Source organism: Fundulus heteroclitus, chromosome 5 (genome assembly GCF_011125445.2).
Source record: "Fundulus heteroclitus isolate FHET01 chromosome 5, MU-UCD_Fhet_4.1, whole genome shotgun sequence".
Taxonomy (NCBI): Eukaryota; Metazoa; Chordata; class Actinopteri; order Cyprinodontiformes; family Fundulidae; genus Fundulus; species Fundulus heteroclitus.
Window position 1 is genome coordinate 16,179,786 of NC_046365.1, and position 21,384 is coordinate 16,201,169.

General features: G+C 42.1%; 3 protein-coding genes across 4 annotated transcripts; 1 reads left to right on the forward strand and 2 right to left on the reverse strand.

Annotated features, from left to right (window-relative positions):
- Positions 1–1,337, forward strand: slc25a4 (solute carrier family 25 member 4; the record flags this gene model as incomplete). Its single annotated transcript, XM_036137015.1, is given in 3 exon segments — positions 1–248; positions 543–683; positions 787–1,337. Coding segments are annotated over 3 exon segments (550 nt in total), but the record flags the coding sequence as incomplete, so codon positions are not given.
- A 1,253-nt stretch (positions 1,338–2,590) lies between these two features.
- On the reverse strand, positions 2,591–11,958 carry cfap97 (cilia and flagella associated protein 97). 2 transcript variants are annotated; one of them, XM_036137010.1, is made up of 5 exons: positions 11,802–11,958; positions 10,400–10,502; positions 9,340–10,195; positions 7,576–7,856; positions 2,591–4,429 (listed from the first exon to the last, which is right to left on the reverse strand). In XM_036137010.1, the coding sequence occupies exons 3-5, from the start codon at positions 10,166–10,168 to the stop codon at positions 4,274–4,276; spliced, it is 1,266 nt and encodes a 421-aa protein (XP_035992903.1). In that variant the 5' UTR covers positions 10,169–10,195; positions 10,400–10,502; positions 11,802–11,958; the 3' UTR covers positions 2,591–4,273. The 2 variants fall into 2 exon arrangements, with proteins under 2 accessions (XP_035992903.1, XP_035992902.1); XM_036137009.1 differs by having other exon boundaries at positions 11,754–11,958.
- A 6,021-nt stretch (positions 11,959–17,979) lies between these two features.
- LOC118563139 (ufm1-specific protease 2-like) lies at positions 17,980–19,968 on the reverse strand. Its single transcript, XM_036137025.1, has 4 exons — positions 19,805–19,968; positions 18,646–18,722; positions 18,380–18,504; positions 17,980–18,280 (listed from the first exon to the last, which is right to left on the reverse strand). Exons 1-4 carry the CDS (start codon positions 19,954–19,956, stop codon positions 18,194–18,196), a joined length of 441 nt encoding a protein of 146 aa, XP_035992918.1. The 5' UTR covers positions 19,957–19,968; the 3' UTR covers positions 17,980–18,193.
- Between the last annotated feature and the right edge of the window lie 1,416 nt (positions 19,969–21,384).

The window sequence follows — 21,384 nt, forward strand, 5'->3', positions numbered from 1 at the left end:
CGCGTCCGGCGGCGCCGCTGGGGCCACTTCTCTCTGCTTCGTCTACCCGCTCGACTTCGCCAGGACGAGGCTGGCTGCCGACATCGGCAAGGGCCCAGCTGAGAGGGAGTTCACCGGCCTCGGAAACTGCATCTCCAAGATCTTCAAATCCGACGGCCTCAAGGGTCTTTACCTCGGGTTCAACGTCTCAGTACAGGGCATCATCATCTACAGAGCTGCTTACTTTGGATGCTTTGACACAGCAAAAGGTGAGCAAACAAACCCGGTGGACACAGATTGTGGCACAATGGTGGCTCTTGCACGAAAGGTGAGTCTCCCTGTTCTCATCTGCAAGCAGGGGGCTCCCGCTCCCTGTAGACTCTGCAAAAGCATTGAAGCAATAGAAAACTTGTTCCAGGTGCAACTGAACTTTTTTTATCCTCCTCTTCTTATGCCGCCCTGGGCTATCACCCATATGACCCGTATCAAAAACCGTCGCTGCCGTGATATGTCCCACCACTTGCTCTTTGTGCGTTTTTAACACTCTGACCTCCCTCCTGTAGGCATGCTGCCAGATCCCAAGAACACACACATCTTCATCAGCTGGATGATCGCCCAGACTGTCACGGCGGCAGCAGGTATCGTCTCGTATCCCTTCGACACCGTCAGACGTCGCATGATGATGCAGTCCGGACGTAAAGGAGGTGAGTGTCTCCTCTGCCTGTAAATGTTGCTTGAGCAAAACCGTGGTTGGGTGCATTATGCACCAATATGTGGATATTAATGGTGCCGTTTGATTTCCCGCAGCGGATATTATGTACAAGGGCACAATTGACTGCTGGAAGAAGATCCTCAAAGACGAGGGAGGACGGGCTTTCTTCAAGGGGGCCTGGTCTAACGTGATCAGAGGCATGGGTGGTGCCTTTGTGCTGGTGCTGTACGATGAGATCAAGAAGTTCACCTACTAAGCACACACTCCCAACTCTTTAGGGAACCCCCTTCACTTTTGTTTAGGTCTTAATTTTTATTTAATTTTTTGTGATACGGTGACACCGACCCGGTGAATTTAAGAATCTGGGTGTGTAGGCTACCTCTCCTATGCTGAGGTAGGACGGATGGGTGTACGCCTTATCAGAAATGTGTAAATAAATACCATCAGCCTCCTGCGTAAAGGCAGTCTCAGTTTTAACCAGCTGATGGACACAATGTGATGACACAGACTATGATACAGGCCAAACGCTCCTCACGTTGGTATCAAGGAGCGGCCGAGGCCCCTATGATATGCTGTGACTACTCTGACCCTTGTATTCCACCTTAAACATTAATTTATTGTGAATAAAGTCTCATTCTATAATCCAGTCTCTCTGTTGTCCTTATCATCGCTTCTGCTGCCGTTCACTCATCACTGACGAGTCAAGTTTCATTTACCAGCGGCGTTTACTCAGCAAACACACCTGGTTTAACATAGTTGTTGAAAAAGCAAACACAAAATCATTATTTAAGGACACCTGTGGTTGGCCCGCCGTCTTCATTGAAACGAGGTCCAGAAAGAGGAGCCCGACGCATCATGACGCTGCTACCGTCCTGTTGATGCGCAGTAAATATCCCAGCTTTAAACAACTTTATCCCCGACCTGTCATGTGGTCCTTAGTCTTCCTGGCGATGAAGACCAAGGGCCACATGACAGGTGACTTCTGGAAGCAGCTGGTTGTTGCACTTGATTTTATTTTGAGGTTCTCTAGAGTAAGGGAGGCCGACTACTTGTGCACACCACTCTTTTCAGGTTTAATTATTTTTTATATATCTAAAGCATTTAAAATTTTTTTTATCAATACTACAGTGTGTTGGTCGATAACATTAAATTACAATGTAGCACACATGAGGTTTGCAGGTGTGAGGTTTAAAAGTTTGAGGAGAATGAGTACTTTCAAACGACTGCATCCCAAATATAGTAAAACGTAACTGCCCTGTGACTCTCCGTTGTACTAGCCTTAGGTTTGTCACGACACTAAAATTTCTTACTCAATATCTTTACCCAGGAAAATATTCGATACATTTTCAATACCACTGGGAAAAAGACAAAGGCATAAAAAAATATCTTAACATAAAAACTCCCCTAATTCAATCTCAACATGGAACGTGCTTTTTCAACAGAATGACAGATGCTAGTTTAATAAGTGTCTAAATAAATGCTAAATAAATAACCCAAATATCACACATGCCCAGTAGCATGCTAGCTACAGCCAATCACACAACATTAAAGCGGACCAAATGTCACGCTAACATCAGTAATATGTTTATTAAATTAAATTATGAAAAGCAACTTTATTAATCTGTCAGAATTCATCATGAAGGCCAGTCCTTGAGATGTTTGGCCTAGTGTGTTGAGCTGTGTGACTTCATTGCTACCGCTTTAAAAGGACTCTTCATTTGCCTCAAATGAAAAATACTTAGTATCGATACCATGCCAAATTAGTATTGTATCCGGATACAGCTTTTGAGCATTGATACTTTTTAGAGTATTGATGTTTTTGACAACTCTGTAATAATTGGAAAGTGTACATCTTAAAGGTTTATGTCACCCTTTTAACTCTGACAAAAACCACAAACGAAGACATAGTGTGTTTATTTCCTCAAAACAATGATTTAGTAGATCACAAACAATAACCGAGTGTAAACAGTAACAATTCAAATCATTTCTCACTTTGTTTTAGTTAAAATATTACACTGCAGCAATATCAAACTAAAGCAACAACTATATATTTTTGAAGCAGATACTTTGCAATCAGCTGCTGCAAAGAGTTGCGGTTGTATTAAGAGGACTAAACTAGACGTAGAGATTTACGAATGGCTTTGATTTCAAAGCATAAACCGCAGTACAACTGACCAAAGGAGCAGAAAAGAAAAGAAACACAGTAGAGCAGCTTTATGTTGAAACAATATAAATATCTTCTAGGTTTTGCACTGTACAAATGGATCAACATTAAAAGTGGCAGTAATAATAGGAAGCGAGATGCTCTTGATCAGCAGCGCTGTTAGCACCAGGCTGGACGGCTCGCCGCGCTCAGCTTCGCTGACCTGGGAACAGGCGTGATGCTGGAGTCCGTGTTGGTGAGAGCGGCTCTGGAGCTCACCGGCCGGCAACTTGTTAAAGCTGGAGGGAAAGAATTCAGACACAAACCCAAATATTTTTTTTTTTTTAGCATGAACGTAACAAGTGAATCCACTACTTCATTTTATCATCATTGTAGGAATATTGATTTCTCACACCAGAGCAAGACTTTACCAAAATTAAAAAGCTATGAAATGATAAGAGCAGGGACATTAAACAAGTTACTGACACATGAAGGAGGGATTCCCAGGAAGAGCGTGCAGCTGCTCCAGGCTGCTGTAATGTCCTCTCTTTGAGGTGATTACATCTCTGCAGCCATCTGGAAGCAGCAGCTCAGACGGGCGATAAAAACCACGCAGCTTCATCTTAAGAGGGCTGCTGCTCTCCACCGCATGCTGAGCCTCCTTTTCTCTGATTGAAAAATCAACATCCGAGTACTTCAAAGTCCATACGGGCCACATTTAGGCGCACAGCAGCAGCTTTAAGCTGCACGTTTACCTCGAATGCGATGCTGCCTCAGTAAATTCTTCACATTGTACTTTCTTCAGAAATGTAGCTGGTCTACATAAAATATGAAAGGTGGGAATATATAAGCTTAAAGGGACTTGTAAAGGTATTCGTCCCCCTTGAAGATTTTATTTTTTTCATTAAAACCCCAAACTTCAAGGTCTTTGACTAGGATTTTATGCGATATGCCAACACAAAATTGTACAAAATTGTGAAGTGAAAGGAAAACGATCTGAAAAGGGAGATGTGTTTTGTATTCAGACCGCTGTTAATCTGATACTCCTAAATAAAATCCTATGCAGCTGATTGTCTTTATAGGTCCCCTATCAAGTAAACAGGATCCATTTGTGTTTGATCTCAGTAAATCATGGTACAGCTGTTCAGTGAAAATTTCCAGCAGGAAAACAACACTAAACATCCAACCACAGCGACACTAGAATGGGTTGCAGTCAAGTTCTACAGATGCGCAACAATTTTTATTATAATGGATAAAATGGTCCTTCCTTCCTGACAGGTCGGACGGTCCTGCACATGCGCAGTTAATCAAAAAAGGGACTTGGGGAATATTCCCTGGAAAATCGCCGGCTCTAGCTTTAACTGAACTCTGTGGTACCCGCAATTAATAAAAAGATTTGCTCTCAAAACAGTTGATATACACATTGATATACAGCTGATTTAAAAACATTTACTTGAGGATGTTCTGCAAGAGCTCCTGTAGGTGGGAGGTGATTGAACGCCCGGGTACCCGGCCAGCCGCTGGTGGTCTGCCAGTTGTTCAGAGCGCTTCAGACCGGGGGTGGGTTTGACACACTCCAGTCTCTTTAGGAAAGCCTGTGGAAAACATCGAGACCTTTGTGTCATGAAACATCCCGCTAACAAACACTGACACCGAACTAGCTCAAGTGCGAGCCACCAGAACTGACAAAGACTCCTGGATAGGCGTCGAAACGTTATCGACTAAACGATGACTGCTTTCTTAACAAGTCACTAAAATGAGGCTCCTACATCGAGAGTTTAGTCAGTGTTGAGTCTACAGTTTTCTAAATGCATATTTAGCCATTTTACTGACCATTACTAAAGGTACAGTTCATTAATATCAGTTTAGTTGCATATATGAAAAACACAAAAGATGACTCCGACAGACATAAATGGTTCATTTTGGTCCAAGAAGGTGACTTACGAAGAGCGCGTATAATGTGGTTTGTTTTGACAAATGGAAAGCAGCAGGAACAATTTGTCCTAAATCAACATGTGTAGCACACAAATCGTTTACAGCTGCCTACAATTGTCAAACATGAAAAAAAAAATTTGTACAAAAACAAATACGTTCTGCAGAAATCTAAATAATTTTGAAGGTGTCAGCTCAACAGTGTGAAACATAAATGTACGTTAATAAATGCACTACAGAGACCCAGAGTACACAACGGAGGGGCTTCATGGTAAGATCCAGCACTAACAAAAAATAATTACTCATCCGTGTGTGTATATATATACATATATATTAACTGCTATAAGATTTTTGAATCAAAGGCATTCATAAGGCCTTAAAAAGCTCCTTAAATTTCATCTACGGCCTACATTTTCAGTTCTTGATAAACCAAATGATGCGTGTTGCATGTGTGATGTGCCGTGGAAACACTCGGATCACAAGTCAGATTCAGTTACTCTTCTCCAAGAATAGAGGAGGCGAAACGCACTCCTCCCAAGACGGACTTCAGAGAGAACAGTTTGTCCTGAAAACCACTGAAACTCCTCCAATTTTAGCAACGTTTACCAGAGTTATGATCTCCCAGCTATAAATAAACGAGACATTTAACCAACCTGGCATAAAAGCATGAAAACACAGAGAATCGTCACTTGGAAACCCGCCGCTAGCTGGCAGCTACTAATTCAATGCCGTTTCCAGAGTGATTCTTTAACGGCGCTCATCATCTAAATGTGGGGTTTTTAATGCTGACGACTACAGTAAATAGATGAGATACGGAGGGAGTGGATAGATGTGCAGAGCCTGAAAGCTCTCCTAATGTCTCTCAGTAGCGCCCGCTGCGAACCCGCCACCTGCTTCCATCTATCAAATTTCATCAGGATCTGCTTTCAGGGGTGTGCTCTCAGCCCGACCCCTACTAAACCTAAACCATTGGTATATTTCACAGGACGTACACGCCAATCAGCCACAACATTACGACCACCTGTTTAAAATGAGGAGGCCAGCTTGCCAAGTTCTCAAGCCCACTAAACCTCTGAGGGTGTGCTGGCTTTTTCAGACAAGTCATCAGTAGCAGATCATTAACGTCCTGCGGCTTACACTGGGGGTCCTTGGTGGGCCGGCTCTGTCCCTGTGGTGCTATAGCCTCGGTAAAGCATTCAGACTCGTTCAACCAATTAGGGGAGACGGCAGACATGTAGAAGAAGGTGTTGTGGTCAGATGAGACCTACACTGGACTTTTAGCCTGCATTCAAAATGCTGAAAGCAATGGAAAACTGACACGGACACATCGTCACCTTGAACTAATGATTCACACCGTGGTAGCTGTGTTATGCTAGGAAAATGAGAGAAATAAGCAAATCAAAGGCTAAGGCACGGCATTGCTGTGACACAATTGTGTATTTTGCAAGAATTATGTCAAATTAAAAAAAGGCAGGGGAAAAAAAATTAACTTATATTTTAGGTTATGGGTATTTTTTATTACTTTTATTTTAGTAAAAAGCTGTTCTGGCTAGATAAGAACAACAAACATCTTGGCTTATAAGTAGGGCTGGACGATAATTCAACAACAATATTTAAATCGATCGATAGACGTATATCGATGATAGAAAAAAGGTTCAACAGAAAAAAAGTTTTCCTTCCTTATGCATTTTAGCCATGTAGAATAATATTACAGTCATTATATCCTCCCAACCAATTACAAACACACATCCAAGAACGCTCCATCACCAAGCTCCGCCCCCTTCAAAGAGTTCAGAGAGCATACGGGTTCTTTTTTTTCTTTTTTAAATGCTTGTAGTATTTAAAACTACAAGTATTTAAATACTTGTAGTTTTGGTAAAGAGTTGATTGAATAAAGGGTTAAGTTTGAATTCAGATCTAAACATAGGTCGCTAAGCAACAGCATAAAATGGCCAGGGCTGCACTTAAAATATATGTTTTGTATTTGTTGATAATTATCAATATCGATCAATACGATATCTATTTAATCTATATGTTTTTTTTTTCATATCGTCCAGCCCTACTTATAGGAAAAGCACATTGTAGGATGGAAAACCTAGATTGCACACCAGCCTGCACTCGGCATCCCAAAGGTTAAAGCTGGAGGTGACGGCGTCATGCTGCGGGGCTTCTTGCAGATGGAATAACGGCATCGGCCCGTTCCACAAAGTGCTGAAACACGAGGGTCTGAGCGCTAACGCTGACCACCTTTTCCAGGCAATATTTATGGCAAAAGTAGGTCTGGAAACCCTTGTGTGATTTCCCTTCCGCTACACAGCTTTTGGCACATTTCTACACTGAAGTTTGTGGCTGTAATGCTACAGAATGTGGAAAAGTGAAATGGCTCTGAATGCCTCTGTAAGGCACAGAAACATTTCAAAACCAAACATTCAAATATAAAACTGACACACTTCTATTGGCTTCAGACAACCCGTTATTATAGGAAAATAGGCTGCGATACCTGCAGATGAAATGGTTAAACAACCCGTCGTTACAGGAGCAACATGTTTTGATATTTTGAGCCAGATCCACAATTAAGGAACAGCAATAAAAGGACGGCTTTGTAAACTGACAGGAATCATTTCCTCTGAGGCTTTTTGATCAACTTTAACTCTGGCCTAGGTAAGCTGAGGTGGATTCTAAAAAGTCTGATCAAAAGGTCTCCTATGAATTTCCTTTGGAGGGAAAATGGCAGATATGGTGAAGCGATGAAACAAAATAAATAAAACCACAAAAATGAAGCCTTCGGGATTTCAGGGAAACGACTCACCAGGTTCTCCCGCTCGATGCGGCGCTGCTCCCGCTGCCTGTTCAGCGCGCTGTGCGAGAGGCGGGTCACGGGAGAGTTACTGGACACCTTGCTTCTGCTGCTAGGAGCCTTTCCCGACCTGGGCCCCGGAGAGAGACGCGACAGCTCCCGAAGGAGCCGCTGGTTCTCGCCGTCTATGCGTCGGACCTCGTCGTTGGAGAAGGAGAAGTTCTTCCGGTTCCTCCCTCCGGGACAGTGCAGCGCCAGCTTATGCTCCAGCTGACTTTCTAGTCTGAAGGAGCCTGAACGGGAGCAAGCAAGCACATTCGGTCAGTTTGTCCAGAACCCGCTCATGAGGGGCAAGAGTTCTGCTGGGTTCTCCAATCTAAAAACCCCCCGACACATACGGAGAACAAAAAGAAAACAAAAAAAAGGCTCATCTTCAACAATCATATTGTCCCTTTTTTATTTATTTATTGGAAGCTGAAAGTTTTTACTTCAAAATCTGTTAACTGAGGCAAGCATCTCTATGGAACCTATATAACCTTGAATGAAACGCCGATGCCCCCCTCAGGAGTTCCTTAATATGTAAACAGAGACACTAGGCTCAGTACTAAACCAGCTGTTCTCTGAAGGCCTCTGAGGAGTTTACTAGAGAACATTAGTGAACAAACTTCCTCACACGGCAAAAACAGAACTAAAATAAGTTTAAAATCTTCTTGAAATTAGTGTATTTGTCCTTTATTTGAGCAGGTAAATAAAATATTTCTGCCAATGGAATAAGATTTTTGCACTTAAAATAGGAAGAACTCATCTCCATCATCTTATTTCAAGAGCATTATATCTAATTATCTTATTTTAGGGGTAAAATTACTCCTTCCATTGGCAGATAATCTTATTTACCTGCTCAAATCAAGGACAAATACACTAATTTCAAGAAAATTTTACCTATTTTTAGTTCTGTTTTTGCAGTGCAGGGAGACCAAAAGGTTTAAAGCAAAGCATCCCGAGCTTTGGACGTCTCAAAGAACGCTGGTCGAGCCTCCATGTGAGGATGGAAAGAGGGAGCAAAGCTGACAGGCTGAGCAAGGAGACGCCTGCAGAGACGCAGCCCAGAGGTCCACGGGAACTCTAGAGCTAAAACAGTCCACACTTGAAACTGTGAAAAAAAAAAAAACCTCAACTATTAAATGTGAACTCCACACCACTCTGGCCCTTATGGAAGAGTGAGAAGATGAAAGGCATTTTGGTCTCCACGCACTGCGCTGTGAGAGGTGGTAGAGCGCGTCCCCTTGAACTCACCTTTCCCACCATAAAGCATGGTGGTGGCGGCATCATGCTGTGGGGATTACTTTGCTTCGGTCTTTAACATAAAACTCGAGAACTACCATTTAAATTTGTGGGTGTACTACGGCAAAAGAGGAACAAGTGGGAACATAATCAAGGCAGTGTATCTCTACTGCAGTTATCCTATTCTGCAAAAAGAAAAAAGACCAAAGAGGAAAATTAGGTGCACTACACATTTTTGGTTGCCTAATATGTTTCTCGCTTTTCAAATTTGATTAAAAAAAAACGAAAATTTCCCTCAAATACCTTTGGATATAACCGCTCAGAGACCATTTTAGTTTAGGTTTACTCTTTTTTTTAAAACGTATTAATAGAACTAGCTGTGCGAAAAGGTCATCCATCTGACTCCCTGTTGTCATCGGCCAATAAAGATGACTCAGACGCTGATGTGAGCGCTGCAAACATTACTGAAAGGAACTAACAGTCCCTCTCACTCACATTCGTCTCCATCCGGAGGGGAGTCCTCCTCTCGGTGCATGTTGCTGAAGCCACTGGAGGGCGCACTTTCCTGCTCCTCCTCCTGCTCTGCGCGGCGTTCTCCCTCGGCCTCTGAGCTGGACGACTGCAGCGAGCTGGAGTCAGCAGAGGAGAGGGGGCTCACGTCCGTCACCGAGCCGTCCGACTCGTCCGTACTGGAGTTGGCTGGGTGCTGGGACTCAGCAGAGCCTCGTCTGCTGCCTCTTGCTCTGCGGCGCGCGGAAGACCTGGTGGCCTTGGGGAGGCTGGAGGAGGCGGACGCTCCCCTCTGACTGCTGCAGGAACTCTCCGAATCTGCGTCTGTGCTCGCCTCGTTTGAAGCGGGGCCAGGGGGTTTGGCCGCTTTTCTGTGAGACAGCTCGTTTTTTGAGGTCGCAGGGAACGCCGGGGCGCCGTCTTCGGTCTTATTCGGCGTCCGGTTATGCCCCCCGTTTGGCATGTCGGCCAGCAGGGCCAAAAACGCCCCACTGGGTCTTCCAGAGGGCCGATTTGAATCACCTTCGCCTTCGCGGACGGCGTCGTTTGGTACAAGAGACCCCGACGACAGAGCGGCCGTGCTGCCTCTGTCGTCGTTTTCCGTTTTCCTCGAGTGTCTTCCCGTCCGTCCGGCCCCTGGGGACCGATCGGCGGCGGGGTGTCCAGGGTGTTCTTCGGGTAACCTGCCACGTGCGCTCGCACCTCGCTTTCCCGCCTTCGAGCCCTTCTCGGTCTTCTCGCCACTGCCATCGTCGCAGTCGCTGTCGAAAAAGGAGTGGTCCACCTCGCCTTCCAGTTCACCGGGGTTCAACATGACAGCGCCGTCCCAAACGCGCAGAACCTGCAGGGTGTTCAGAGTGCAACGTTAAAACCTCAAGTTCCAGGGCCTTTTCTTTCTTAAACTCATCAAGTACAACTCCCCCAGCGAACTGTTTCCTGCTTTGGACAATATGCTGTCTTACCGCCCACCACGGGCTTGTTGTTACGAACCCTTAAAACTTGTTTGCACGAGAGAACAATCCGAAAAAAGAAAGAAAGAATTTACATTTAGTACGCCTGGAGAACTTTTCTGTAGATCCAGTGATCCGTCACCGCCGAGCAGCCAAAATAAGCGCAGACACGAAAGCCAAACGGTTGAAGTCAGACACCTGATGAAGAAAAAAACAAACACAGCCGTGACGCTAAGCTGCAGCAAGAGCTAAATGGATGACAGGACTCACGGTAGCGTTGGACCTCTTCACTGTCAGGACAGAGACCCTCACACGTACCCGGCTGCTGCCACTCCTAAGCAAGCTCAGCACTGGCGGCAACCTGATCCCATAAGCAAATCCTGCCACTTTTTTTATTTATTTATTTTTTTAGGCGGGACCCTGAAGCTCTCTCCCTCTTTAAGGTTCTGGGTGGTTTAATAAACTGTTGATGCAGGTGCGATGCAACTAGCATCAACCTACTCACTGCAAAAATGGAACTAAAAATAAGTTATATTTTCTTAAAATGAGTGTATCTGTCCTTGATCTGAGCAGGTAAATAAGATAATCTGCCAATGGAATAAGACTTTTGCACTTAAAATAGGAAAAACTCATCTCCGTCACCTTATTTCAAGTGCAGGATGTCTAATTATCTTATTTTAGGGGTCAAAATACTCATTCCACTGGCAGATAATATTATTTACCTGCTCAAATCAAGGACCGAAACACAAAATTTAAGAACATTTTACTTATTTTTAGATCTGTTTTTGCAGTGCTTGCCTCTGAAGCCACTTTACTGCAAAGTGATGATGGAAGCAGAAGTTTCCACGTGACCGAGAGAAGAATGGCTGTACTACATTTTATTTAATCTTAATAACAGAGCGATACCAGCTGCCCAGTCCTCTGAGGGAAGTGAAGCTATTATTCTCACAGATCATATTGTTACAGGGCTAAAAAAACGCAAACCAGCACCACAAGAAAACGGTGCTGTAATGTTTGTGTAAGAGTTAAAAACAACAGATTTCTGTTTTGATTGTGGCCGGAGAGCTTTGGTGGGAGACTGAGGAGCTATTGGATTCCAGGTTTTTGGAGCAAGGACACATGTAAAAGACGCAGGGCAGCTTCCCAGGAGGAATGGAGCCGTCTCTGCTTTAACAGGCCTGATTTCAATGTGAGGGCTGGCAGATGACGGACCTCTGGACACATTTATGGTCAACTTCAAAGTCAGGGTCGTTGCAGAATAATGCAGCCCGAGGACGAAGGCTCGAAAGAAATGCTTCAAAAAGTTGGCCACTGGAACAAAAAAGTCATTTCCAGGGTTTAATATCAGCCAACGTCGACACGGCACGATTTTCACACCGCGCGGTACCGAACTCCACATCTAAAGCCCCCTAAAACACATGACAGCAGACATGTTTGTGGCTGGCTTACCCGGCGGAGGTGATTTCCTTTAGCCACAGACCTGACGCAGCGTCCTACCTGTCGAGGGCAGCGCGCGGCTTCTAACGTCTGAGTAAAATCTTCTTCTTATTCTTGGATTTACTGGCGGTTGGCAACAACCTGAGTAAAATCCACCGACGCCGACGCGCCAGTGTCCACAAACAGACAACGCTGCTAGTAGCTACGCAACGTCACTTCCTGGTAACGGTCGCGCAGGAACTCCGGGCTTGATGTGAAGCGGCCGATGAAACAAGAACAGATTTTTATTTTCTTTTTTGTTATCGAAAAGTGTTTACACGAAAATTTAAAACAAATCAATTGAAATGACGCGTAAATAAATCATATAAATGGCCAGACCTGGTAACAAAGAAATAGGCCTACTGATAAATAAATGGCTCGCGTGTGCAGGTTTTAAGGGGCAAAAAGTAAATAAAAATGTATATTTATATATAAAAAAGAGAGAGGAGTATGGACGTTAAAATATAAATACTTAAAAAGAGGCTTTAGACTCCGTTTTTCTTTTCTTTCTTTTTTTTTATTTGGAAAATACCCAACAATATATTTTAGATAGAAAATGGCTTTATTAACAAAATAAATAAATAAAAAATCCGAAGAATGGTAACTTATTGGCAACAGAAAATGATGCGGTGAGTAGTTTCCAGAACCAGTTAATAAAGGCTCGCACTTATTTCAAGTTTTAGTTAGTTTAGTTTAATTTCCTTGTATAAGAAAATACTTTCCCAGCGCATTAAACATCGATTAAAATACCAACATATGATTCCTACAATCATATACTGGCAAATGTTTATTTGTATTTTAATAAAAAGGAATTTGAGAGTTTTCTACAACGCAGAGCCTTATAAAGAACATATCAATATCAACATTAAAGCCACTCTATGTTCAATATTAAATTACTCAAAAATGAAACAGAAAAGAAAACGAGACAGATTCTTTGCTTATAAAGATTTTGGGCAAATGTGAATAATACAGGAATAAGGTAGCTACAAAACAACAATCTTTTGTTGCAGTGTTTGCTTGGTAATCTATCCCGCTGAAATAAGAACATTGGGAAGAAGTCCTTTCAACAAGGAAGGTATTATCTGAAGACACATCCCCTGAAATTACAATCTGTCATGGTTTTAATCTTTACTACATAATCAAATACGAGTGACACACTTATGGGATGCCGATGTCCTGGGAGAATAGCACCAACTTGTTATTGTCCCAGAAATGTATGTATATATATATATATATATATATATATATATATATATATATATATATATATATATATATATACACACACACCAATGTAGAGATGGGGATTTACTGAAGGACATTTTTTTACATCAGATTCGCAGTTAAGCAGAAAGCTCTTGGAAAATAAATGCTGAATAAACAAAGAAATCCTACTTGTGACTTAATGGATCTATGTGTAAATTATTGTATTTTGTTTATGTCCCTTTTTCCACCAAATGCTAAATTTTCTGGTCTGTTCAAAGCGAGGCCTTCATATCAAACAACCGGATTAGTACAGCTCAAACTTTGGTCAGATACAGTTTGTTCTACATACCATATTCGTGCTCCAAATTTCCTATTTTGTCTCACCACTGCCACAAACTTCCCCGTGTTTTATTGGGACTTTACAGGACAGACCAACAACGTAGCACATGATTGTAAAGTAGAAGAAAAGCATCCAAAGGCAAAGATCTATCCATCTCTGTGTTTGAGTGGGGATTTTTAGGCCCGAGCAGCGAAGCGCTGCGAAGGCCTATTGTTTCTGTGTTGTTTCTTATTATTATTATTATTATTATTATTATTATTTTTATTCTGCCCCCCTAAAGAGGGGCCTTTTTGGGGGCTTTATCATACTCAAAAACTCACCAAACTTGGCGGATGCAAGAAGACTGTTTAAAAATTTTGTATTTTAAGGTCGTCACAAAAATCAAAAGAAAAATGCCTCAACGGCGCCACCTAGCAATTTTCAAAGGACCCTTTGCTATTCACTTACTTCATCATAGAGACATGAAATTTGGTACAGTTATAGAGCTCACCAAGACGCTCAGAATTTACAATTAATGTCATAGTGTAAATATCACAGGAAGTCGGCCATTTTAGATTGAATGTCTGATTTTGACCCCATTTTTGACGTTTACAGCATTGGTATTTGATCGAACTCCTCCTAGAGATTTTGAGTGAGCGGCTTGAAACTCGGTCAGTCTGATCATAAGGCATGGCCAAATAAAAGTTATCAAAACGGTGAGTTTTTGAGCATGGTGAAGGGGCGTTGGCAGGGGTCAAAGTTCACCTATTCGCCACAAAAAATAAAAGTGTTATATCTCCTACACAGACACACACAGAGGCACCAAACTTTCTGTGATTGATCATCATCGGGTCTCCTACAATATCCAATGGTCAAATGATGACATTGCTTAGGCCACGCCCCCTGACAACAGGAAGTGTCATGTTTTGTTGTAAGCGGTCGCTATGTTACCCCTCTGAGCTAATCAACATGAAACTGTGTCAAGAGACAGAAGACATATTGGTGTGTTGTGGATTCCAGCCCCAAGTGGATTCCATGGAGCAGGGCGGCGTGGTGGCGTGGGGAAGTCACATCAAACCATATATTTTTAATCTTTTGACAGCATTATTTGCTCAAACCTGTCCACCAGGTGGCAGCAAGAGACCACAAATAAACCACAAACCAAGTTGTCTTGTTCAGTAAGGCAAGGCAAGGCAAATTTATTTATATAGCACAATTCAGTACAAAGACAATGCAAAGTGCTTTACGGGACAGGACGTGAAATACGGACATGTCCCGGGAAATACGGACGTTTGGTCACCCTAAACTAAAAGCTGGTCTAAAATTTTTATGGAGCTTTAACCTGCTAAGAGTAATAACAGATGATTATATCTTTAAAATGAGATAACTGTCTCATAAAATGTGATAGTTTACTTGGTCTAAAGAGATGATTCAATTCAATGTTATTTATATAGCGCCAATTCATGAAATATATCATCTCAAGGCACTTTACAAAGTCAAAATCAATCAGATTATACATATTGGGTCAGATTATACACATTGGTCAAAAAAATTCCTATATAAGGGAACCAGTTCATTGCATCAAAGTCTTGACAAGTAGCATTCTCTCTTGAAGAAGCGTAGAGCCACAGGGAGAGTCGTCTGCATTGTCCATGGCTTTGCAGCAATCCTACCTACTGAGCAAGCATGAAGCAACAGCGGGGAAAAAACTCCCCATTAACGGGAAGGAAAACCTCCAGCAGAACCGGGCTCAGTATGAACGGTCATCTGCCTCGACCGACTGGGGTTACAGAAGACAGAGCAGAGACACAACAAGAGAGACAAAAAAGCACAGAAGTTCTACATTAGATGGTAGTAGCGGGTCTTCCCTGGATGATGCCACAGCTAACAGAACGCCAGACCAGGTGTACCTACTATGAAGAAAAAAAAAAATCAAAAAGTTAAAAGCTGAAATGACAACAGTCATTCAAAATTGAAGAACAATAGATCCTGATGTCCTGCAGTAGCCTAAACGTATAGCAGCATAACTATAGAGGTAGCTCAGGGTAACATGAGCCACTCTAACTATAAGCTTTTTAAAAAAGGAAAGTCCAACGAGCCAGCTTTTAGTGGAGAAGTTCAAGTATCTTGGGGTCTTGTTCACGAATGAGGGGAAGATGGAGCGGGAGATGGACAGGCGGATTGGTGCAACGTCTGCTGTGAAGCGGGCGCTGCACCGATCCGTTGTGGTGAAGAGAGAGCTGAGCCAAAAGGCGAAGCTCTCAGTTTACCGGTCGATCTACGTTCGTAGATAGTTTTAAGATTAGTCTTAAAAGTAGACAGGGTGTCTGCCTGGGGAAGACCCAGGACACGCTGGAGGGACTATGTCTCTCGGCTGGCCTGCGAACGCCTTGGGATTCCCCCAGAGAAGCTGGCCCAAGTGGCTGGGGAGAGGAATGTCTGGGCCTCCTTTATAAAGCTGCTACCCCCGCGATATTGCTAAAATGTTCCTTTGGCAATAGTCCAATTGCTAAAGTGTTACTTTTACATTACTTTTGGGTGTGTATCCACCAATTTAGATGTTAAACTTTCATAAAAGCTGTCTTAATGCAAGAAACAAAACCTTTAGACACATGAAATACCAAGTAACTTTAAAAAACTAAAATGGTTTTGTTAACTTTTCACACTAAGCTGGATTAACAGCTAGTAAGATACCTTTGATTAAATTGGTATACTAATGTTTAAACCAGGGGTGTCAAAGCTACGGCCCGCGGGCCACTCTAACTATAAGCTTTTTAAAAAAGGAAAGTCCCAAGGGCCAGCTTCTAGTGGAGAAGTTCAAGTATCTTGGGGTCTTGTTCACGAATGAGGGGAAGATGGAGCGGGAGATCGACAGGCGGATTGGTGCGGCGTCTGCTGTGAAGCGGGCGCTATACCGGTCCGTTGTGGTGAATCTGCACCAGATTTTTTGTGAGTCGTGGGGGAGCGCTGCCGAACACGTTCGTGTAAATCGCCCAGTGGACGGGCGGGCAAAATGCGTGACAGCATCTGCGGTGGCGGGCGGCCGGCGGTGCGCAAATCCCAGCGGTGGCCAAGGCCGGAGCGGCGCTTTGCTGCGAGGGCCGCTCATCACCGCTTGCGGTTTTAATTTTGTTTTGTTTTTTTGTGTGCAAAATAGCCCCAGCTCAGTCAGATTGGATGGAGGGCATCTGTGAACAGCGGTGGTGAAGTTGGACCTTGGATTCTTAAGTGGATTTAAGTCTGAACCTTGGCTGGGCCATTCTAACACATGGGTATGCTTGGAGCTAAAACCATTCCATTGTAGCTGTGGCTGTATGTGCATGGCCTTTGTGCAGCTGTAAAGGGACTTCACCCCAGTTTCAATTCCTTTGAATCCCTGGCAGGGTTTCCTCCAAGATCACCCTGTGTTTAACCTCACCTGAAGAAAGGCCCCTCCACAGCAGGATGCTTCAACTGTCACGTTTCAACATGGGTATAGTATTTTCAGGGTGACCGTTAATGTTATGTTCCCCACCACTCCTAGGCTTTTGCATGCAAGACAGAACGCTTAATTTCGCTGTCACCTGATCAGAGCCTCTTGTGTCACGTCTGCTGTGTGGCAAAGCGTAAATAGGAAATCTGAGGATTTACTCTCGCCAATCACTTTCTTTACAGCACTCTTCCATAAAGATGAGATTCATGGAGTGCACAATAATAGTTCGTCTACCAACAAATTCTCCCACTATACCCGATGATCTCAGAAGCTCCTCCAGTAACAATGGATCTCTTGGCTGCTTTTCTGATTAATGCGTTCTTTGCATGGATTCTAGGTTCATGTGGACGATCATTTCTTGGAAGGTTTTCATTTGCCCCGCACCTTTGGTTGATGAATTGAACTCTGAGATATTGCTGGGTTTTATTTAAGACTATTTCAGCAAAGGGGTGCAAATACAATTTATTTTTTGTAAGAAATTTTAAAAAGTTGTAAAAAAAAAAAGAATAAAGAATAGAAACTCTTTTTCCTTCCACAACATAATTATGCACTACTTTGGTAAAAAAAATTCAAGTTAATGACTGTAACTTGACCAAATGTGAAAAAGTTCAAGGGGTATGAATATGTTTGCGAGGCACTGTACGTTTTGAAAGTGGCAAAAAGATGACTAGGCAGTTCTCCCATTGAACAGTTCCCATAGTAAAGATAATTAGGATAAAGATTTATTGCAATGTTCTCCCTAGAATCATCTTTGACAATTTATTATTACCTAATTAATGTAGCTCTGATGTTCTCTAGGTGATCTATTGGAGTAGCCTTTGCCATCTTCCCAATGTCAAAAACAAGACTTAATGGGAACTTTGTAAATGTCTTGCCTTCTCAGACCTACCTGTACCTAAGAAAACTTAGAAACAACATGGGGTGGGTGTTATGTCGGGGCCCATCCCTGTCCTCATCCCCTACGGTCAGTTATAATTAAACTAAATCTACAAAAGTAACAGCTACTTTTAAATGTTGATTTTACAATGCTTTGGAAATCTCCAGTTATATAAAAGATTACCAGTAATAATGCGATTAATACAGTTACATAAAAGGATACCTCTGAAAGCAGCCATATTGTTGGACTGCAGAAAGAAGCTAGCCTCCTAAATCTCTACTAACTGTAACCTGTATAGGTTATCAGCGAGTCACATACAAACAAATTCAAGCTTTTATATTTTTACTGAATATTTCAATTAAAGTGAGCACATCAGTATCCTTAAATGAAACAATTCTTTGAAGCAGTCAAAATATTAACAGTTGGTTCTGGTTACGCAATCACAAGCTTGGCCTAAATGATTTAAAATAAACAGTTTATACTGCTGCATCTCAGATTAACCGCTGCCAAGTAAAGTCCAAATAAACGTCGCTTTATGCTCAGATCGCTCTCGGTCTCTGGGGTAAACAGAGGTTGTAATACGCCGTTTGATCCCAAAAGTCAGGTCCTTTCCAGCCACACCAGCCCTGTGGAAGACAACACTTGCATCAAGACGAGGACCTGGAACATGAAATCTTTTTTAGTTCACAGAGAAATCTGCAGCGGTGGCTGTCTGTAGCCGTTACCTTCTCCGTGATAACCTGAAGGTTCTCTGCTCCAGTGTAATGCGGATCTAGGATGAGATAGCGGATTTCACCGGTGGTCTCGCTCCAAGCTACGCCCAAGATAGTGTGAGCTAAAACTCCGCCACCTACAAAACACCAAAAAAAGAAGCAGAAGCATTTACTGAGTTGTATCTAGGCAGGGTTTTTAAATGATTGGTTTTTTAAACACATTCAAAAAGCTTTTCAGACACGTTTCAAGAAAAACAAGACTATATTTAGTAGCTCACCAATCATGATGGGAGTTCCTTCAGACAGAAAGTGGTTGGCCAGTTCTCTGCCCTTGGATGCCAACTCAGAACCCTGACTGAATACGACAATAAATGTCAACTTAATCGACATCATTTAAAGGATCCACAATTAGTTGAACATGTTGGCCTAAATATGTTGAAATTTTCCTGTTGACATTAAAATTGCTGTTTGTAAAAAATCATATTTCCTTCAAAAATTGTATATCCTTTGTTATATTTTTCACCCATGGAGGTCGCCATTTTTTCACCTGCGCAATGCATGCTGGGTTAATGACACGGTTTGGTCCTACTAAACTGGAACCAACAGAGTTATCAGAGTTTTTTTTTAATTCATTGTAAATTTAGACAATGCCAGACGGTGTCCCTGTTGACTGTAATTTCAAAACAGAAAACAACAAAAGGTGAGGTGAGTCTTCGATGCTTCCCTCGTGAAAAAAAAGCTCAATTGGAAAAAGCTGTTGGAAGAAGTCAACTTCCAAAGGACCCCTATTTGTGTTCTCAATATTTTTGTCCAAAAGACTGAGTCATTTGTGACTCAATTTGAGACAGGCAACACTGGAAGCCCTTTTAAATAACGAAGCTAGTGCCACCAGTGTTGAATGTAAAATCACGAGCCCGACACCGGACTGAACCACAGACCCTAAACAGGTGTTAACGGACCGATCAGACCCTAAACAAGTGTTATTGGACCTGACACCGAATACAAAGCACTACTTGCTGGGATCCCACAGTCTTACAAGCGGTACGTGTCATCTGTCCTTTTTTATTTTTTTAATAATAATAATAATAATAATAATAATAATAATAATAATAATAATAATAATAACAATAACAATAATAACAACAACAATATTATTATTATAACTACATTGTCATCCATTTCAATGTGCTCCGGTTTAAACTGAAAAGGTTTAACTCATTGCTGTTTTCGCTGGACAGAGCTAGCGCTAAAGGACGTAGTATACGTCATTTACCCAGAATGCATTGTAGGATAAACAACATGGCAATGTCCGTGCATCTAAAATAGATATTTCTCAAATAATGTCTATTGTTACAGCTAATACAGCTAATCGTGGATCCCTTTGACCAAAAATAAATAAATACTCGCTGGTAGTTGTGTTGAGGAATGCCTCTTCACCTCACAAACAGGATTTTGGAAGTGACTCCAAGCAGATGGTCTAGAACAGCCTGAACCTCAATGGACCCAATCCACTGACGGGAGCCCACAAAGGAGGTCTGCTTGTCCCCAACATCCACCAAAGCCTGAAAAACAAGGACAGAGACAGACATCTTGAACGTCACCACTGGTCAAATTTAAGGCAAAAGTATGATCATGTTTTAGGAATTTTAGCAATTTAGGAAGCAACTTAGAATTTCCCGAATTCTAAGATTTTTTTTTTTTTTTAGAGTTTTACCTCAATAAGATAAAAGGTATTCACAAAACATCTTAGGCCGTAAGAGAGCTCCTAAAGTGTAAAAATGCTAGGAGTAATGAGGAAGACTTTTAGGGAGCCTAAGAGGGTCTTAAGCAGGGACGATGGTGGAAACAGAAAGAGATGATTGGCTCATCCACCACCTAAACAGTGGAGGAAATGAGGACATAAACTTCTTTAACAATCATACAATTATTAATATGCAGATAAGATAAACTTTATCATCCCTATAGAGGGAAATAAATTAGTATTCAGCGGCCCAGTGGGTTTAAGGCGCGGCTCTAGTAACGTAATATTATTGAGGATAAATAAATAATGGGAAAAATATTAAATAATCATGAATAAAAAGTGGAGAAATTTACAAAGAATATACATATAAAAGAGGTGATAACTTTTTTTCCTGCATTGCATGATAATGTCAGTAGCCTTTAAATGGTGATCTAGAAGTTTGCTTGTGTGATGCCATCTACTTGCTTTTGATTGCTGCACAGAGCGCTTCAGGCTGGTGTGTAAAAGCACAAAGACTCAAAAGATGCATTGATCTACGGCAATATGCTTTAAAGTCTGTGTTTCTATCGTGATCCAAGGACCAATTTACTTTTCAACACTCCTCTGTTCTCTTCCGGAGCTGTGAGCTGTGGCTGGACTGCTGTCCAGTTTGTTTTCTTTTCCACCTTTTTTTCCTCCATTTTATGCCGGTCGTTTTGCCAAATGCAATCGGTTAACACGAGCAGGCAATTCCAGTGAAACGCTGACCGGTGAGAGCGCATTAATATTAAATACATAAAGTAGTAAAATGACTGGTGAGTAAAAATAAATAAGCAGATCCAAATAACGATGAGGATGTAAATATGGTGTGTTAAAAAAGTTTTGATTGTTTCTGTGTTGTTTCTTATTATTATTATTATTATTATTATTATTATTTTTATTCTGCCCCCCTAAAGAGGGGCCTTTTTGGGGGCTTTATCATACTCAAAAACTCACCAAACTTGGCGGATGCAAGAAGACTGTTTAAAAATTTTGTATTTTAAGGTCGTCACAAAAATCAAAAGAAAAATGCCTCAACGGCGCCACCTAGCAATTTTCAAAGGACCCTTTGCTATTCACTTACTTCATCATAGAGACATGAAATTTGGTACAGTTATAGAGCTCACCAAGACGCTCAGAATTTACAATTAATGTCATAGTGTAAATATCACAGGAAGTCGGCCATTTTAGATTGAATGTCTGATTTTGACCCCATTTTTGACGTTTACAGCATTGGTATTTGATCGAACTCCTCCTA